The sequence below is a fragment of the Indicator indicator genome, chromosome 27 (assembly GCF_027791375.1).
Source record: "Indicator indicator isolate 239-I01 chromosome 27, UM_Iind_1.1, whole genome shotgun sequence".
Lineage (NCBI taxonomy): Eukaryota > Metazoa > Chordata > Aves > Piciformes > Indicatoridae > Indicator > Indicator indicator.
Genome location: NC_072036.1, coordinates 6,558,591 through 6,578,978, shown reverse-complemented (window position 1 = coordinate 6,578,978; position 20,388 = coordinate 6,558,591). Strand labels below are relative to the sequence as shown.

At 43.9% G+C, this 20,388-nt stretch overlaps 1 protein-coding gene across 1 annotated transcript in view; it reads right to left on the bottom strand.

Annotated features, from left to right (window-relative positions):
* Positions 1-5,589, bottom strand: part of MAN1A1 (mannosidase alpha class 1A member 1) — a 130,029-nt gene extending 124,440 nt beyond the window's left edge. The window contains exon 1 of the mRNA XM_054393047.1: positions 4,984-5,589. Within this exon, the coding sequence (XP_054249022.1) occupies positions 4,984-5,589 (606 nt within the window). The remainder of the gene's footprint in view (positions 1-4,983) is intronic.
* Between the last annotated feature and the right edge of the window lie 14,799 nt (positions 5,590-20,388).

Below are 20,388 nucleotides of genomic sequence, written 5' to 3'. Positions count from 1 at the left end.
CTTTTATCCACACAGTACTGTTGCCTCACTACACACAGACCAAATTAGAAGTTGACCATTCTATTAAGGCCATCAACTCATCAGTTTGGCACAAAACTATCCAGCTTTTTTGCTCTGGCAGTTTTCTGCTGATTTAGTGAGCTGAAGCAGCTTACGGAGGGCTACAGTGGAATTAACACAAAGTACGGTGGGAAAAGGCAGTCATAAGTGGTAAGAAGAGACTTCCCCTCCACTTTTGACAGCGACAAGTATTACTGAGTTCACCTTATCTCAAAAAAATCAGCAGAAGGAAATAAATCTCCTTCCAACCTGGCACTGGATCTCTCCCAAGCATCAGCACCAGGATGTCAGGCAGTAAGAAAACAAGTAGTGGAGGCATGCAGGAAGGCACAAGGGACCAACAAGCCTTCTTCAGTCAAGAGTCACCTCCTATAATTTTGCCATCACTTCTCCTTGTTAGCAGAGATTACACCCAAGTACTGCTCTATCAAGTGCATAATAGATCTCCGATGAGCTCTTTGTTTCCATGCTCTCAAACTTTCTCTCCTCCAGATACTTCTGAACTTCCCCACAACATCACTGAGACTTCTTGCTTAGCATAATGACTAACAACTAGACTGCATAAAAGTCACCATAGAAAACAATTAAACAAACACAATGAATGCTGACGATTTAGGAAGCTCCAGAGTTCACACTGCCAATGCAACCTCAATTCCATTCTTTACAAGAGAGAGTGTGAAATAATCTTCAGTTACAGAGTCTGTTTTGCTGACTTGCGACCACTGCCCTGTGGAGTTCAAAGGACTAGTGCTCAGGAATGACCATAGAATCAGTGAATAAAATACTCCTTTCCAGGCCTTCCACTGCATGACCTCAACACTGCACAATCGCACTCTTAGGACATCGATTCCAGTTTACCAAGGAGGCTTTTACCCTGAAAACGTGTCCAAACAGCTCCCAACAACAACGTGTGCAGCTTCCAACCTAGCTACCTTGTACAAGAACAGTGCAGCTCCATTAGTATGGTGCTCCATCAGCACCAATAGCTTGCTCTTCAGCAAGATTAATTAGCCTGGGCAGAGCACCACACTAATGTGATTATATTGCTTCTAGTACCTGAGGTAGCTCTTTCAGCGTTTCTGCATAGTTTTCCATTTCTTTCCTCCAAAATGAGTTCAGGTTTTGCTACTCTCTTAATAACTAAATAATTAAAACTTTTTTTTTTTCCTTTTTCCAGAGTGGAATTAAACTTGGTAAAGATTCAAAGTTATATTTCCCTAACTGGAATACATCATATCTCCTCCCTCCATAGCCTGTTCCCGCTACTGCCATCCTTTGCTAATGACTTCTTTCCTTCATATCAAGCTGTCACCTTTCCCAAACTGCACTTGCAAGCCTTCCCTGGATATAAGAAGTAATGTTCAGCTACAATCAACAGTGAAAGATCATTTTAGTGGAACAGAGTCATCACTGCTTTCCACTCTCTCTTTGTAACAGACAGGGGAACAGATACCACGAGAAGTACTTGCTCAAAAGAGGGGCCACTTCTCAAATCACTAAGAGCAGGAATACAAACCACAACCTTCTCATTCAGAGTCTGGGGCTCCTATCAGGACACTGAAACAGAGAACAGTGTGAGGTACCCAGACCCTGCTCCAAGTCATGGAGACATCAGCGAACATCGGTGGAACTGCCTCAAGAGCTCAGGTTCTGACAAAATGTAAGTGCTCTGGTATGCTCAGAAGCAGCTATGCCTCTTTGCTTTTGCCTTCCTGAAGCATTTGGCACAAGGAAAACACGTAGGTAAAAGTAGGCAGCATTAGGTCAGCTGACAGTGGTTTTACAAGAAGAAGTACTGGGCAAACCCTTGTTGCCAGCAGTACTGGCAGACTCGGTTTGAGTCTGCCTGTATCTCATCATCAGAAGAGAAACCAAGGGATATTGCAGCCCCCCTTAGTTGGTCTTTGGCCCACGTCCCTAACAGGCACACCTGTACACAGCAGCTCCTGTAGCTGTAACAGTGGGACAGTTACCATGTAGACCTTGAGAGCAACCTTATTGTTCTGACAGAGTGGAAGGCAATGACAAGCTCTCCACTTCTCCATGCTTCTACAACTCTTTACTCTCTCAATAAGCTTCCAGCACTTACTTTTCCAGTTAGGTCATACTGTATTACTTCTGACTCTAAAAAAAGGTTCAAGAATATTTATATTCCCACTTTTTAAAGTGTATGCCAGAGAAAAAATGGTTAACAATTCCATAACAAAACTTTGTTAAGAAATGCTATAAAGTCACAGCATTTCATTGGTTTATGATCACAAAGCATATTGTGCTGGCTAGACTTCTAAACGTTTCAACTTGAAATTTGCAAAATTAAATGAATGGAACACCTCTAAGCTCTCTCCCTTCTCAGCTTTATGCCACCATGTTGATAAGACAGAGCTTTTTCAGGACAGAACTGCAGAGACAACTTCGGTTTTTGAAATTCTTTTCCCTTAAAGCAGCCTGCTTCCTCTGTCAAAAATATCCACAGGCAGAGTTTCAGATTTTGAGGTCTAGGTATGTGGCCTACATCATACAACACAGATGCAAATTCCAGGCTCAGAAGAGTATGAACGCAGAAAGGTTCTTTGTGAAGAACCTCTAGCATGCAACCACCAGGTACAAGGAGAGGAGCTTCAAGAGGTAATTGAAGTTTCTGTGGATGTACAGCATAGTACAGAAGTGCATACTATACAAAGTAACAATTTAAGACTATTTCTAAAAATACTATAGATTAGAATTCCATCTTTACAATGAGGTATCAATGTGAAAAAGTAAACAAAAGCTTGCAAAGGCAGAGAGAAAAGCAACATAAAGGCCAACACAGAAACAATATGAAGCAAATTAACACAGAAAAGGAAACACTGGTTTACAGCCCATGTCAAAAAAATAGCATGCTTTAAGAAAAAAAAAAAAATCAACCCAGTCAATGGTGCTGCAACAGTGCAAGAGCAGTTAACTAAGCACATTAAGTTCGCATACAGAATTGGAAGGAAACTCAAAGAAGTAACACATAGTATTTTAGAATTATACTGAAATATGAAGGATAAATAAAGATCTGGAAACTAAGGACAGTCCCTCTTTCATGTCCTCTGCTTACACAGCCAAAAATCTGGGAGGTTTTTGGGGGTAGGGGGTTGGGGGGATTGCTGTTTTGTGGGTGGCTTCTATGTAGACATGGAGAAAAAAAAAAGACCAACAGAATAGAAAGGGAAGAAGAAAAATTGAAGATACTGAGGTATGTGTGCATGTACACAAACGTGTGTATATATATACAAACACAGAAATGCGTGGGCACAAACACACGTGTATCCCTATGTAAGAAAAGATAACTTGTACCAGATGGCCCAGAGCAGAACCAGCAAAAACCACTGTGTATTTAAGTTTTCCTTTCTTCCTCCTGCTTATTTACTTGTTGCAGTCTTCTATACTACACAATCGTGTACATCAGGTCTGGAGCCTCATTAAATACTTCTATATGGCAATTCAAAGTAAATGGATAAAGAGTTTGCTGGCATTTCTAATCACTCTGTATTCCTCAGCGGGACTGTGTGACTAAAACAGAAGACAGCAGTCTCTGCAAACTTCAAGATGCGGTCTGTACCATGTGCTCCTGAGAGTTTCTCCCTTCAAAACACTTCTGCGTTGGTGTTTACTGCTTATGACTGCTGCACAGTTTGCTAATACAGTTAAACCGAGGCAAGGACTCCAGAACACAGAACACCACTTGAGATTTGTGAGAGCTTATCATCTGCTGCTCTGTGTGATGTCAGGGCTCACTTTTCAGACCTCTCTGTACAAACACACAATAAAAATAAATCAATCCAAATAAGGCTAATGATGTTTCACAAACAGAGAAATACTCGGTAGTTACAGTCTCACCGCTATCTCTTTTCCATTGTCACAGAACATGAAACACACTCTACTAATTAATTCATAAACCCTAATCTCTGCAGCAGCTGAAATTGTCAGTTCAATAAATAAAACAGCCGAAGCCGAACTATATTATCAAGGAAATTCTTTTTCTGTCAGAGGACCCTGCCAAGCTCTGCTCACGACAGACTTGCATAGGCACAGTTTGGAGAATTTTTGTAAGGAAGGACTTGCAGACAGTCCCTGGACCAACCAAGCAGTATAAGGAAACAAGACAGTTGAGGGAATTTGTCGGAACACACCCAGCTCAGATGCCGAACGGGTGGAAGGTACATTGACCGTATTTTGCCAATTACCCTCAACTCTTGAGGTAGCCGGTAGCACCGAACCGCACGAACTCGAGATGGATCGGACATCTCCAAAGCGCGGCACTAACGCTCGCACCCCGCACTGGAAACGCACCTGCGTGGCCAGCGGATAGTGCAGAGTCAGTCCTTCGCTGCCAGCACCAGTGCGGTATGGGGAGTCCCCTGCTCCCCGCCGGCTCCGCACCCGGGCTCCTCACTGCTCAGAGATAGTGTCCGAGCCTGGGATGCTCCTCCGGGAGCGCAGGCGACTCGTGTCGTGATGGGGCTGCTGGGCATCGGTTTTCCCCGCCGATGGCCCGCAGCTGTCGCCCTGCCCCTGGCTCCCTCTGAGCTGCCTCGCAGCTCGCCGGAGCTTCGCTTCCTCTCCAGGTGTCGGTGCAACAGCTGGGGGAGCGCGGTAACGCTGAGGGGTGGCAGGCAGGCGCAGACGGCACTGCCGGTCGCTCCGCGGCCGCGCAAGAGCTCGGGAAGCACCGCCAGCTGCCGGGGTGCAAGCCTGGGGCGACGACACCGTCCTGCGCGACCGCTGCCGAAAAAGGGAAGCCCTCGATATCCACAAAAACAGCCTCCGGCAGAGGGAAGAAGGATGCAGGAAGGCTCGGAGTTCTCTCCCCTATCACCAGCCCCGATAGCGACCTGTTGCCCAGCACAGGGGTGCCGAGGCGCGCCCTGACGAGAGAGACCGGCCGCCGCCACTCACCTCTTTGATTTTGGCCCTCTTCTGCCGGACAGCGGTGTCGGCGGGCTCCTGCCCCACGGCTCCGACGGGCTGACGGAAGAGGCGCTGGGGCAAGCCAGGGGCCCCTGCCTCCTTCCTGCCGCGGGCGTCTTGCAGAAGTTTCTCCTTGTCCTGCCGGATGTCTCTGCGGATCTCTTCGGGCTGCTTCTGCAGAGTCTCCTTGGCCTCCCGTAGAGCCCGTTCGTGGTCCGCACGGATCCGCTCCAGGCTGCCCGCCCCGCCTGCTGCCGCTGCCACTGCCGCCGCCGCTCCTGCCGCCGGGCCACCTCCGGGCTGCGGAGGGGCGCGGGGCTGCCCACCGGGCGGCGGCGGCGGCTGCAGGGCAGCCGAATGGAAGAAGACGCCGCTGAGGAGCTTGGAGGAGTCGGGCAGGAAGAAGATGGCCCCGAAGCAGAGGGTGATGAAGGCGCTAAACACCAGCAGCAGCACGAACTTCTCCGTCAACCGGAACGCGCCGGGGCCCGCCGCTTTCCTGCCGCCGCCGCCCGCGCTGCCGCCCGCGGGGCCACCCAGCGCCCCCGGCCCCGCCGCGCTACCGAAGAGCGGCAGCAGGCTGGCGGCGGGCATGGCCCCCGCGCCGCTTCAGCTGACCTCAGGGCAGCGCGTCCCGCCGCCGCCGCGGAGAGACCGGACCGCACCGGACCGGACGGCTTTGCTCCGCCGCCCCGCTTCCTGCCTCGGCTGGGCCCCAGAAAGTTTCCCCGAACGGATGCAGCAACTTTTCCTCTCTCCACCGGCAGCGCTCAGCGTCTGCGGGGCGGGCGCTGTCAGCTCCAGTCCATGCTGCCGGGCCGCCGCCGCGGTTGTCGCCTCCCGCTCCGCCCGCGCGGAACTGCCGGGCAGCCGGGGGCGGGGCGGGCCGGGGCGGGCCGGGACCGCCGCCGGCCCAATGGTGGGGGAGGCGGGGCGCGGGCGGGGCGGGCCGCGGGTGCCGCCTAGCTGCCGCCCTCTCGTGCTGCCAGAGCCCCGTGGATTCCGGGGGTTCTACGCCGGAGCGAGGGTTTCCAGGCGCGGGCGCTGCGGTGGGCACAGCCCGGCCGGGGGCAGCGGCTACGGCCGCTTTGTCCCTGCGGGCGGTGGCAGCAGCAGCGGCGGCGGCAGCGGGCTGGCGCGCACCCGCGCACCCACGTGCACATACACGCATGTGCGCGCGCACTCGGGCACGCGCGGCGACACCAGGGAGGGCGGGAGGGGCGTGCCCTCGCGGCGGTGCACGCGCTCAGGCAGGCGCGCACACGCGCACACGCGTACCTGTGCCGGGAGTGCTGCCGCGCTGCCCGCCGTCCCCTGGGTACGCGGAGGGTCACAGAACCGGCTGCCACAGCATCATTCTGGCTAGGAAAGACCCTTCGGAACCCCGAGCCCAGCCCTTCTGGAACCCCGTCCTGGTGCCTCCAGCCGCAGCCTGAGGAACCCAACTGCTCTCTGTTTCCGTTCTGTTTCTCAGCAGGTGAGAGGAGCATCTTCCTCAAGGAGCCTACCTGTGGGGCTGTGAGAATTCGACTGTTCGTCCCCGCTGGCGCAAATGAAACACCAACATGAGTGCTCGGGCACGAAGAGATGTGGTGGTTGATAGCTGATGGAACGGCTGCATCGCGCTCCCCTAGCCTCCTGCCAGGCGGAAAGTTTCCAAAAAAGCCCGAGATCCCGACTGATTTTGTTGCTCGTATTGCAAAGCAATGCAATGAAAAGCGGGGATGGGGATGAGAAGCGGGGAAACACAGTAAAACTCTCGGCCACTTTTAACTGAAAAGGGAACCCAGCCAACGCCCAAAGGTTTATCTCCGACTTTTTAGAAACACACTGCCTACCCAGGCAGTCACAGCCGGTCAGCACTGCAAACAAAACGTTTCATCCGAAATGCGAACAACAGAATTAGGAAGAAACCCATGAGATAGGCTGTTCCCAGAAGTTAGAATGCTGAGGTTGGTTTGTTCGTGTATTCGTGTGACTTTCTTTTGCAAGGAAAAAAACTAATCAACGGTAGAGGGAAGTGTGCACTTCAGACACAAGGGCAAGGAGAAGGCATTGCACAAGCTGTAGAGATGTGATTGTCAGAATGGGCTTGGCATGGACCTAATTCTGCTCCCAGTGGGATTAGAGGGAGTTTTACCATCGACTTAATAGGAATAAAGTGAGGCTGCTGCCCAGTACTTTTCTAAATCCCATTCTTTAGAAGTTAGAATATGTAATAGATTAATTAAAAACAGGTTTAGAAAACACAGTAACATAGAAATGTTGGATCGAGTCCTGCAAAACTCCCAAAAGTACACAAGCAAATGCTTCTGTAAAATTTCAGGATTATGTGGGAATGATGAGGGTGACAATCTTGCATCCTAGTCTTTGTTTTTTTTTTCTCTTGTTCCTCCCCCCCCACCTACTCCCATGCCCCCCTTAGTGGCATTTCTCCACATTTAGATATGAAACCCTTCCTTAAACTAAACAATAAGCCCTCAGATTTGGACACACATTTCCCAGAAATGTGTAACACAGCCTGATAGCTGTGCCAAGATAAAACTGTTAGGGATTGAAGAATTCAGACTGCTTGGAAAAGAAGATAAGGATCTGGGCAGCTTTTTTTTTTTTTTTGCCTTTTTTTTTTTTTTTTCCAAAAAGCACATTTGAAGTAGCAAGCACAGAGTTTAGCTATTGAAAGACAGACTAATGAAAAAACTTCCTAAAGGGTGAAATACTGCTCTCATCTTCAGTGAGCATATTCTACTTCAGTTGCTGGGCATGTGGGCGTATAATTTTTTTTCAGAGATTGCCCTCAAAACTCATCACTACTTATGTGATAATATTTGTGGGCAGAATTTATTGCTGGAAGAAGTGCCCTTCTTCAGTATTCTGAAGGAATTCCTTAGGTTGTTTCTACAGCACTTCAAAAAATGGATGCAAAGGTTGAAAACACCATCACATGGGGTTCTGCTCCTGTGCCTCTTAAAATGAAGCCCTCTGAACTCATTGGCCTCCTGCCATCCTTTGCTCCTCATCCTAAGTGCTAGAAGTTAATGTGAATCCACAGCAGGGGTTTCACCACCCTCTTTGTTACTGTCTTTGGGACAATCTGCCCATTTCCTGTGCACAAGGGAAGCTATTCCCAGTATTTCCTATACAAAGACAGAAATTGTTAAATTCTTCTGTCTCTGTGATGAGATATCATTCCCAGGACAATGATAATCTAGGCCCTAAAATGGAACTCATCTTCTGAACTGGATCCTAAATTTTGTATGCAGAGCATTCCTATTTTTAGGAACTAATGTTAGAAAAGCAAAGCCACATGGGAACTGGTCAGTGGGACTGTTGATGCATGCAAAGTTACTGGGGTACAGAGCTGTGCACAAGATGAGGGCAATGGAGATCAAAAGGGAAAAACTGCCTCATTCCAACATTGTGCTAAAAGTTTCTTAGGTTTTCTTCAAAAATTTATTTTAGTACAGCAGAACTGTACAAGATATAAAACAAACAAACAAACAGGAAAATATAGGAAGTGTCTCAGAAGAAAATTACCTCAAGTGCAAGTAGTAGAACCAAGGCTTATACGTGCTCAGTTGTGACTGACTGTATCCAACAGGCAGTGCAGCTGTAAAGTGAAACCATGTTGATAGACACTTAAATAATGTCCAAAAATCCAAATAAAGCATGAACAAATGAATCCTGGTGTTTGCAATAATCCAGTGACAGCAGTGGAAAGCCCACCTGCTTGCACCAGGGCTTGCACCAAAAGAACCTCTTTTAATACAGCTTTGGCAGCATGTCCACCTGCTAGAAACACTGGACTGGCTGACTCTTTGGGTAGTGAGGGTTTTTGTTTTGTTTTGGTTTGGTTGGTTTGTTTTTTGTTTTGTTTTGGTTGGCCAGTTTGTTTTGGTTGGCTGGTTTATTTTGGCTCTAGCTGATTGAGCTGCATTAATTCCTGGATGATATCAGCTAAGTGGGGAAACTCCAGATGTTTAGGTGGTTGTTTTGCTGTCCTGGGTGAGGCTGGGTCCAATCTCTCCTGTGAAGGGAAATGCTTGAGGTAGAGCTCAGGTTGCACCAGGAGAGGTTTGGGTTGAATATGAGAAGAAACTTCTTCACTGTAAGGGTTCTCAAAGACTGGCACAGGCTGCCCAGGGAAATGGCTGAATCCCTATCCCTGGAGGTGTTTCGGAGAGGCAGAAATGTGGTGCTAAGGGACATGGTTTAGCATCAGCCTTGGTAGAGGTAGAGAATTGTTAGACTTGATCTTAAAGGTCTTTTCTAACCATAATGATTCTGTGATTCTCACTGATACATGAGAAATGGGTGGGAGGGAGATTTGCACAATCAAGGGAAAAAGCTGTTTTCTGTATTTAATGTTCTGAACGGGCAAATTTGCTGCATATCAATTGGAAAAAAAGAAAAAAAAACAACTAACCAAACTGTTTCTTTTTCTTTCCTTACTCCCTCCTCCCCCCCCCCCCCCCCCCCCCCCTCTATTTTTCTATTTTTAACCAGCTACACCTAATTTGTCATGGTTCTGGCTTTAGATCTTGCCTAGTGATAGTGAATTCGCCTGTATGGTCTAAGAGATACATGTAACAGATAAAGAGAGCACTAACATCTGGCCCGTTTTTAGGTACATTCAGCTGAAGCATTGCTTTTGGGACAGCAGGTTTGTAACAGCACCACTCCCTTAAAAGTGGTTCCCAGTGTTACGTTTTGGTTAAGATTCCTGTATAAAATTACATGACAGCTTCCTATTGAAATGCAATACTTTCCTGCAGCTCTTCAGAGAGACTTTTAACAGGCTTGCCTTTGGGGATGTGATTCACAAACCCAAGTTAGATTTCCAACTCTTTCATAGAGTAAGAGCGTGACAGAGATTTAGGGTTCCCAGGACTCACAAGCTGGATTGGTAACACTCAGTGTGCTGCTTGGAGGGAGGCTTCAGCCATTTGAGGACCAGATGTGTATGAAATGCTCTCTGTCTCTTCAATTTAGGCACTTGGCTGCCGTTCTGAGTTCAGTATGTGAGGAAAGTGTGATTCACAGCTGCAAAAACTTTGCTTGGTCTTCAGTGCTTTGAGAATAAGGGACTGCCACAAGCTTTGCTTTAAGGGCTGAGAAGAGAGAAGTGTTGACCACTTATTAGGAGTCCTGTGGCTCAAGCAGTTTTGCAGTCTCAAGGCATTAAAATTATCCTCTCTTGCCTTGCAGTAATATCCTGCACAATGAGTATGTTCCCTACCATCTTTCCTTTTGAAGCAGTGCTCTGACTCAGAATTCAGGACTCTGAGAGCAAAGAGGAGAAAAGTTTTCCACAAACAGTGTTGCTCAGCAGCCTCCTCCACTCCCAGAGAAGCCCACAGCCTGAGAACTAGGGCACTAATCTGAGGGATGGGAAACACCAGTTTATTTTCTTTCCAGTGAGACAGATGTGGAAGATTGGTCTCTTATTTGAGAATGAAAAAGAGAAGGAAGAAAATTAAGTTCTATGAGAGCCTTTCTCAAATGTTTCCTGTGGTTAAACACATGAGATGAACGTGGCTGATATCCAAACTTTAGACTTGTTACTATAGAAAGTTACTATAGAAATGTACCAGGTATATGAAGATCCCAGACCTTCTTACTGTACTCCAACTCTTGCCTGGCATGGCCCATCAATGCTATGAAAGATCTCTTTTCTACCAGTATCTTTGGAATTATCCTTCCCAATTCCTTCCATCCCTACTGGAGGGAAGGGATCATTCATTTCTCAAGATGAAGGCTCTGTAGTGCCTGCAGCTTTCAGTGCCTATTGGCAGAGGTTGCTGAAAGTGTCCAGCCAAGCATCCAACTGAGGCCAGGAAAGCTCTGGCCCTTGTCTCTTCACCAAGATTTTGGAAGGCACAGGAGATGAACTACAAGAAATGCTGCCTGAAGAAAATATTTGACTCTTGTTCTATAAACCCATGAAAAATTAAAAGCATTTTCTTTAACATCACAAGATGCCTTACTCTAGAATGTGAAGTCTGACTATTTGCAGGATCGTGTTCAGTATGAGCATGAAGCTACCATATGAAACCATCATACTCAACCCCAGATGGCATCTTTAAGCCCCTTGCTTTTCATCTTTCTTGTATTGTTTCTGTTGTAGTGCCTTTGCAATCCCTCAGAGCGAGCAAACAAGGCCATGGTGTTATGTGTGCAAGAGGGAGGCAGGAAAATAAAGGAAAGAGAAAGAACTACAAGCTTTTGTCCCTCTTTCCAGAACACTTTATCCATGCCCTCATTCTTGAAGAGAATTTTAGCTACTAAATGAAGAAATGGAAGTTAGTGTTTATGGTATTACACCATTTAAGATTCAGAAAAATATCTCATAATTATTCTCATAGCATTTAAGGGTGAAGCTCTTTTGAGAGATCCCTAGAAATTCTGTCTGGACCTTCAATCTGTAAGAGATTGTGAAAAGTCATGTCAGGTACCTCTATTCTCTTCCCTTGTCCCTCAGAACTGAAGAATGTTGGTGCTTTCTTTTACTTCCAGTCTCCCATTTCCATACCCACAATCCCAAGCAAAGGTAGAAGACCACCAGATACAACATATATTTAAGTGACAAATCTTACTGAAACCAATTTACTAGTGTGATTTCCTTTAGTCTTAATCATCTTCAATAGCACTAAATTATCTTGTGCCAACATTACGACTGTAGCAACTAGTTTCTCCTAGCAGCACCTTCCTGGCTGTCATCACATCTGCAAGCTGCCTTTACAGGTATGAATTCAGAGTTTATCCAGACAAGATTAAATCAAGACAAGGAGGCAAAACTTTGTGAGGGGATTCTTGGAAAACAGATTTACTTTCCTTTCCAAGGTGGCAACATTTTCCTGAACAAAGGAGAAGTGTTGTCAGAAAACAAGAGGGAGCCATTGATGTTGGGTTTTGCAATATTTTAACAGCAGTATTTGGCAGCAGGGTGATGGGGATAAGTGGACACCCTGGTTGCCAAGCACAGCTGGCTTTTCAGTGTATGGCCCCATGGAAAAGTAGTTAGAGTGGAGATTACCAACCTGATAATTTAGCTAAGGAAGAAAAGTGTATTGTAATAGATGATTCAGAGTATCAAGAGATCTTACAACAGAGGACAAGGAGAACTTTTAATTTGTTTCTTTACATTAGGAGTGTTTGATTTGTACAAGATTTTAATTTGACATTTAATGGCTCCTTGGCTATTTAAAAAACAAAGAAAGAAAAAGACAAGCTGAAAATGTTCCTGACCTTTTATCATCCCAACCACATGTGATGCCAAGTGGATTGTGTAAACTGCCCTCTTGTAACAGCTGAAGTGGTGTCCTCATGTCTCTCTCTTCCCAGTGGCTGCTTCCCTAGCTCAACAGCATGTTTTAATAGGACAAGTACAGACGTGGCTTGCTAACTGTACTCTGATTGACTAAGGCATTACTCCAACTTTATATTCGAGTCTATTTTAAAACTGCTTTCTTTTTCCATAGGTCTTGCAGCAGAGGTAATGTATTTAATTGTTTTCTTAGTTAATCTTTCCTATTGAAATATTCCACTGTTTACTGTCATCTGGAAAAAAGGTGGTGCAATTTTTCCCAGAGGTTCTGATTAGGCCACTCCCCTTTTGGTAACAGGGAGTTAATCTTTGTCATTGTTCTGTCTGCCATGGGTGTTCTGACTCACATTGACATCAGCAATAACGCATCAGATGTGTCCTGCTACCACCTGACAGGCTGTGAGAATTGTTTTTCCCAGTGAAATTGCTGCCAGAGTGGTGGCTTTCAGCTACAGAATGCCAGCTGGTGTGTGTACACACAACACACACATGTCTCTTCAGGTCTTACACGGTTGTGAACTAGTTGTCTTCTCTAAATGAAATCCAGGAGTTACAGCCTCAGTTCAAATCTGATCTTTTATCCTGCTGAGATTCCTTTGTTTGATTTACTGCTTGGCATAAATGATGCAGAAAAAAATCAGAACTAATCTGACCTTTGCTCTTGCTGTTTGGCTAAACCAGCATCTTAACCCAGATAAGAAAAATCTGAAATCTGAAAAATCTGAAAACCTAGATAAGCAAAATTGTTTTTAATTTGCTTTCTGTCTGTATAGTGGTGAGCTTTACTTTCCTCTCACTATTTCACAGTGAGACTTCATGTATGGAGTGTGCTTTGATGAAATGTTTCTTAGATGAAATGTTGTTTTAGGATGCAAAGTTTTTTTTTGTTTTCCTTAGAACTGAAATTCTACCTAGTTTGCAGTGCTCAATTACTAATGTAAGGACTTGTAGTACACCCCTGACAATCTATCCTAGATCCGTTCTGGTTCATTTCACTTTTTTTGGCTCTCTTCCTGAAACAGAGGTCTCCTTTGTCTTTCACATGTGTCCAAATGACCCTGAGCCTTCTCCTTTATTGACATCTGTGTTGCTTCAATGTTGTTCCTGATTTCAAGGCATCTCTTAGTGATTTATGTCCCCCCAAAGCACCAGGCAGTATGGGATCCCAGACTAAAGAATGATCAGAGTAAGCAAGCAGCAAGAAACTTTTGAACAGGCAATATTCTGTGTAAGATGAGACTCAGGAAAATATCCAAGACTGAAAAGGGAAGAAAATTATTGAGTCAGAGTGAATGTTTCTTAGTGAAACCTTCCAGACTCAAAGAAGATGTTGAAGACTGAAGAATGTATTTTTCCTTTTTTGGACTGGTACCTGTGATATGAAGGTCTTCATGTATGTAGAGTATTGTCTGCACAAAAAGGTAAATGCTCATGTCTAAAACATGGAATACCAGGTTAGAAAGACCCTCATGGAACAATTTTCCTGGGAAAAGCATTACCTAGACAAGATGGCCCAGCATTCTGTACAGTTAAATCTTAAGAATGTCCAGTGTTGGGGAACCTGTCAATTCCCTGGGGAGATTATTCCAATGGCTGATTGTGCTTGTTATGAAAAAAATTTCCTCTTGTGTCCAATTGGAATTTCCCCAGGAATAAATTGTACCCATTGCTCCTCATCTAAAATCTCCAAATTGGGGAACAAGTAGGAGAAACTTCTGTAAGCTTTTCTTTGTTTCATTCTTCTTTGTATATTTCTTAAGTTCTTTTTTATACAGTTTGCTCCTTTAATGTCCCTGCCAGCATGGTGGGAACCTGCCTTTGTCTTGAATAAGCACCTACAGGGTAATTGCAGACATGGAAAGTGAAGAGTTGGGGTTTGTGACAGCAATTGAACACCAATGTATTTTGATAATATATCTACTGTAAGAGGCAAAACCTAGTATTTTCTCAAGTTAACCAGTAACTGGCTACCTATGCAAAATATGCATAGTCTGTTCCTTAATTTTGGCTCATCGTTGACATCAGCTATTTTGCTCAAATGAAAATAATTTGGCTTGTCTTTCCCCTTATGCATTTGAATCAACAGATGAGAGATGGCAAAATTAGTTAATTGTTAACGTATGTCCATGAACACAGAGGACAAATGCCAAACAAAGCAGAAAGAGGCATCTGGGTAAGGTCATCATGCTCCTGGAATCACCCATTAAATATCAATTTTACTTTGTTCTTCCACCTTTTTTCACCCTAATGTTTTGTGCAGAAGCTGTTTCTCTTCGTGGGCATACAGCTCATTGTTTGATCTGTATAAGGTAAACATTGATTTGCAAAATGCCCTGGAACAGATCTTTAAACTGAGGGTTTTTTTAATCTTCTTTTTCATCAAGTGGTGTTTCATGATAGACAATGAGTTTCGCTACATTCAGCCGCATTTAAGCAGCTGCAAGTAATTTATTCTTCTCTCCAGCTGAAGTGGAAGAAAGAATAAATCCATCCTACCTAGCAGGCAGGGAAAAGTCAAGTTTCTCTAATGGTTTGGGCTGGCATGGCCTGTCTTAGTATGCCTTCTGCAAGAGCTGGAATGTACTGCTTTTGAAAAAAACAGATGGGGTTGTCTTTAAAGATCTTTATCAGAAGTGGAAGGATGTCATGTTGTCTTTTACTACAACCTCACCACCTCTCTTCCAAGAAAGATTTTCTGTCTTGTACTACCTCACGTTTACTCCTCTCTTTCAGTGCTTAGTAACGATTTGATAGTGCAGAACTCAGGTGGCCAGGAAAATTAATAATCAGATGTTTGCCTGAGAATGTGGCAAACCATTCATGGAAGACCATTTATACAGCACTGCTGAATGGTAATACCCTGCTTGCTAAAGTTGTATCAGAATAGTTAGAAAAATTGCAAAGAACTCTTAATATAGTGGAAAGAAAGGTAAGAAATTACTTTCTGACCAGCAATCTGCTTTGTTCTGTCTCTTAAAAGGGTTATTGCAGCCTCATGCTGACTTGACCTCTCACCAGTCTTGTCCTATTAACAGTCTTACTGGTGTTGTAGAGAGGTTTCCATAATGCATCTTGGGGACCACACTTTTATCACCAAAGACTTTTTGCACCTCTGGCTGTTCATTCCAACACTTATGTGTTTGTGTCCTGTGTAGCCTTCCTGTGGTCTTACAGACAGGTGATTTTATTTAAGCCATTGCCCATCAGCAATCAGTGGGAGATTAGGAACATGGACTGGTGCCAGGATTTCAGGCTACAGACTTGCCTATGGTGTGCCCCTGCATTCAGCTGTCCTGAGGGACCAGCCAGTAGCATCCTGCCATCATTTTGTAACCTGTACAGAAGAAGACATTCCTCCTGCCTAGAGCTTGTATTGTTGGCATATCCTGCATGGTCATTGGTCCAGTAGTTGTCTTCTGTGAGAGGAAACCAGAGGCCTGAAACAGAATAATTCAAGACTGACACCACAAATGTGGATTATTTGTCCACAGAATATGGATCATAAAATACACAGACTGTTTGCAGATGAAGGTAGAGAGCATTTCTTAGGGTTGTATGTGTGTGGAAGGAAAAGTAGGGAATAGAAAGCAGATATTTGAGAACAAAAGTCTGTCCCTGAGGCACTGGTTCAGGAAATCATACACTCTCATTTATTGGCAGTTAGAGTCACAACCCATAGTTATTGTGCAGGTCAAGATATCTTTACAGTTGCCTCTTGCACTAGCCAGAGTCAAGAAAGAGACCTTAAAGTAGCTATCCCTCACCTCCTCTACACACCAGCATTTCTTAGCCTCACTCAGTTGTGATCATCCAGTTGTTGAGCAGGATGGTGCACAGTGACTGGGGTTAAAGCAGACTCGGTACGGGCCTTTCAAAATTGTGACTGAGGTCTTAGTGCCATTGCTTTTTACTGTTACTACTGGTAGGTACTGCCTAGTTCCAATTTATTTTAGTCAGCTGGATTACTTACTGGGGTGTGGAAATAATCTGTATAATGGAGTGTCAACTGTATGCACTGAAGCCTTGACCAACAAATTCTGCTTAGGAGCAGTGCTGTTCCCTGCAGCTGAATCTGTTTAGAAGCATGACTTAAATCACCAGGGCAGCAGAGTTCCTACCATGCTCATCTCTGCCTGGTTCATGCAGTGGACTAAATACTAAGATGAATGCTCAACTGCATAAGAGAATCAGACATAATATTAAGAACTAGGAAATCTGAATGGGTTGCTTTAGTTTAATGTGTTAACTTAAAATGAGTTCCTCCACTGTCCTCTCTACAACAGGATGGGTGGATAGCAAAAGTGGATCCATAAATAGAAGCTGCTGATTTGCATCCTGTGACAGGCCTGTCTAGTGCTCCTTATCCTTTGCTTTCCTTCAGTGGAGATTTAATCTGAGCTACCCATCGCTGAGACAGAGAACTAGACAGTGTTCCAAAGCGAGACTAAGCATTTGGGAGTATTGGAAGTAGCCAGCTTGAAAATTAAAATATACCAGCCAGATATTTTTATAATAGCATGAAAATAATGTATGAATCATCTTTAAAAATTACAGAGATACATTTCATTTGAAGGGCTATTACTAACCCAGTGATATGATGTTTCCAATCTTTACCATTCCATTGCCTGTAGGTTAGACTGATACTAGTGAAAGACTCGTGAGGTGGCAACTGGCCAGCACTAAAATTTATCTCTCATATTGACTGAACAGACCTGGCAGAGACAATATGTCCTGCCTCAATGTTTCCCACAGGAACAAAACAACAGTAGTAGGAAAGAACAGAGTTCCCTGACTGAGCTATTTGCTTAGTAAGGTATTGCTAAAGGTACTTGAATGACTTTTGGTTCAGTTTAGGCTTTTTCTTGAAACAGCTTTGTAGGATGAACTAAGCAAGCCTTGCATAACTGAGGGTACACCAGATTGCTTTGTCTCCAAGGACCCTCATATGGTGTCATTTTTACTCATCTTTTTCCTCCTTCCTCTCACATATGCAACAATAAAGCAATAAACTGCAAAAATTTGGGTTTGTTTGTTTTTAATTAAAACAAAAATTAATAAAGAATTCCAGTACTTTTCTGTACTTTTACCGTACAGAAACCTATCAATTATAGCTTGGCACTAAGAACTCCACTGTGGATATTATTCAAAGGTATAAAAGTGCGAGGAATGGACAAGCAAATATGCTTGCACATGTATTTTTTATCGTTGTGCAAAACTCAGATGTTTACAAACAGAAATATAATCCTGCAATCAGTTGTACTCAGGTTGATTGTAGTCATCAAAAGGGATCATGAGGTCAGGTTGCAGTGCTCTGTAGACTGACAAAATGTGTCTCAGCCTTAGTCCATTTCAAATACTGAGTCAGACAGTTCTGGCTCTGTCTGGGTTTTGCTGGAGTTGAATTTTTGGAATGCGGTGCATGACAGGACTGAAATAATGTTGATAAATAAGGAAGCATGAGGAAAATTTATACTTAAACTTTTTTTTTTGAGTGGTTTTTAACCAAGTCATAGAAATCTCCAGCTTCTTTCTTGCGCCCAGCTATGTGCAGTCAAGAACATTGCTCCCCTCTTCCTTTTACCTTATCCTAATTGTTTTTCTTGTTAGACTAAAATACAATAAGAGGCTACTGAGAAACTTCAGTCAGTGTGGGATGCAGTCAAATCTAGGTATCAGAAAGTATTCTACAGGACTCCATGTTCTAAAATAACTTCTAGCTATTCTGTAAATGGTCTGAATTTTGGTGTCTTAGAAGAAGCTGTTTCTTTAGGTGATCTTAGTAGTCTTTAATATGGACATTAAAATCAGTTGATGCCTCTTCTGTTGTCATGTTTTGTTCTTCTTGCCTATAATGTAGGAGGCCAAGACACTAAATAGCCTAGTAAAACTATGTTAAAAAAATATTTTGTCAATGCAAGTTCTTACTCATAAGCATTACAAAAATAAAAAAACAAAACCAAAAGCAAGATAAGTTGTAGGTAGTCAAGATTCCCCTTTCCTTTTCTGGCTGCTTGTAAACAGGAGGAAATCTACCCTTAGTCTAGTAATGACCATTTCCATGGACTTTTCTGTAGTCAGTGGAGAAAGATAAGCCTTTTCAGATCTGATAAACAATAGCTGCTTTGGGCTTTTTTTCTCAATCTCTTCTGAAACTGATGATCTCCCTCCATCAGCAGCAGACAAAACTCCTGGAGCTTACAGGATAATGCCTATGATAATTGCCCAGGAGCAGCAGACAAGCACCGGTGGTTTCTTCCAGAGGTAGTAGGAAAGCTCTGGAGATTTTGTTTTGTTTGTGGGGTTTGTTGTTGTTGTTGTTGGTTTGTTTCTTTTGGTGGGGAGTTGTTTTGGTTTGTTTAATTTTGTTTTGTTTTTTAAATCAGATGGGGAAGCAGGCAAGTGAATGAAGGGATATATAATATCAAGAGAAAGACCAGTCTTGCCTGACAGCAGTATGTGCTAGTAGCTCTGTATCCTTGGTCATAAAGCATGAGCTATTAGTGAAAACAGGCATTTCTCTCTTACAGTGCTCTCACAAGCACTGAGTAAAAAAAAAATAGGGCTTGGATGCAGTTTCCAGTCAGTGCAGTAATGAAAAGTAACTGAATTGTACTCTGACAGGTTCCCATCACAGAGCAATGGTGAGGTGCACTGAGGTGCAGTTCATTGTCAGTGCTCTTGGCAGTAGTGCTGACAGGTAATCTTTTTCTTCCCCTAAGTATATACATCTATAAATATATATATATATACACATCTGTATATATGCATATAGCTAGAGCTATTGATGATATAGGTATAGATATAGATAGAGATAGAGAGATATAGATAGAGATAGAGATAGAGATAGAGATAGAGATAGAGATAGAGATAGAGATAGCATGAATCTTACAGTCCTGGCCATCCTTTGTCTCTCACCTTTGCAAGGATTTTTTTTTTCCCCCTGTGAAGAGGTAACAGCTCTCACTAGTCTGATCTGGCAGTATCCACACTGAAATTTTCACACTAGGTACTGAAAGCTTGTGCAGTTAATCTTTTGTAAAACTGTTGTAGAAAGAATAGAGTTGGTCTCCCAATACCTTGGGTGTCTTCCTCTCCCCTCAAGCTGCTGCTTGTTGTATTACTCTCACAAAATTATTTCCCTTACAAAAGTCATCTCCATGTAAAGACTCTCCTGTGAAGTGATTCAGGCTAACAGAAGCATTGTATGTAGGGAAGCTCCTTCCTTATAGATCCACTGTGGAGAACTGAGGTAATTTAGCACAATCACAGATAAAAACTTCCCAGCTTATTCAAATACAATATTTTTGTAATTTTTCCATTAGTGTGTGGAAAAATGGTGATGTGTTGTGGCTGGCATTAACATGCCTTTTCTTTCAAATCAAAGGACTCCCTCTGTCCTTGGGCTCCCTTTAAAGCTCCCTTTAAACACACTCTTTTTGCTTGTTCAGGAAGCTGTCATTAAGCAGCAATAACCTTTTATTACTGAATTTAGCTGGATTTGAATGAGTGACCTACAGATTAAAATTTCAGACTCTGTTACTAATTAACAGAGTCATTTGAATCCCTGATGGATTTATTATTTAGTACCTGGGCTTAGATATTTTCATTCATTTCACAAAGGTGATTTTCACATGTCTTTTGTGGTTTGAAAGCTACCATTTATTGCAGAGCAAATTTGGTATGTGCATTTATCACTTTGCCATGATAAGCACTAGTCTTTCTGTCCCTGATTCCTGCAAACCTTCACTCACATCACTCTTTTTAAGCCCAGGGAGGTAGCTGAGACCCTATCCTTGCAGGTATTCAAGGTCAGTCTCTACAGGGCTCTGGGCAACATGATCTAGTTGAGGATGTCCCTGCTGACTGCAGGGGGTTGAACTAGATGACCTTTGGAGGTCCCTTCCAACCCAGACCATTCTATGATTCTATGATTCTATTAATGTTTTACTTGAAGACTCCAACAGCTCAGTCTTCTACTTGGTACAGTTTACCATTCCTTACATTACCATTCTGACTGAATTCTAAGGAAGCTTCTTGTTATCAAAGTACCCTAATAAGGCTTAGGT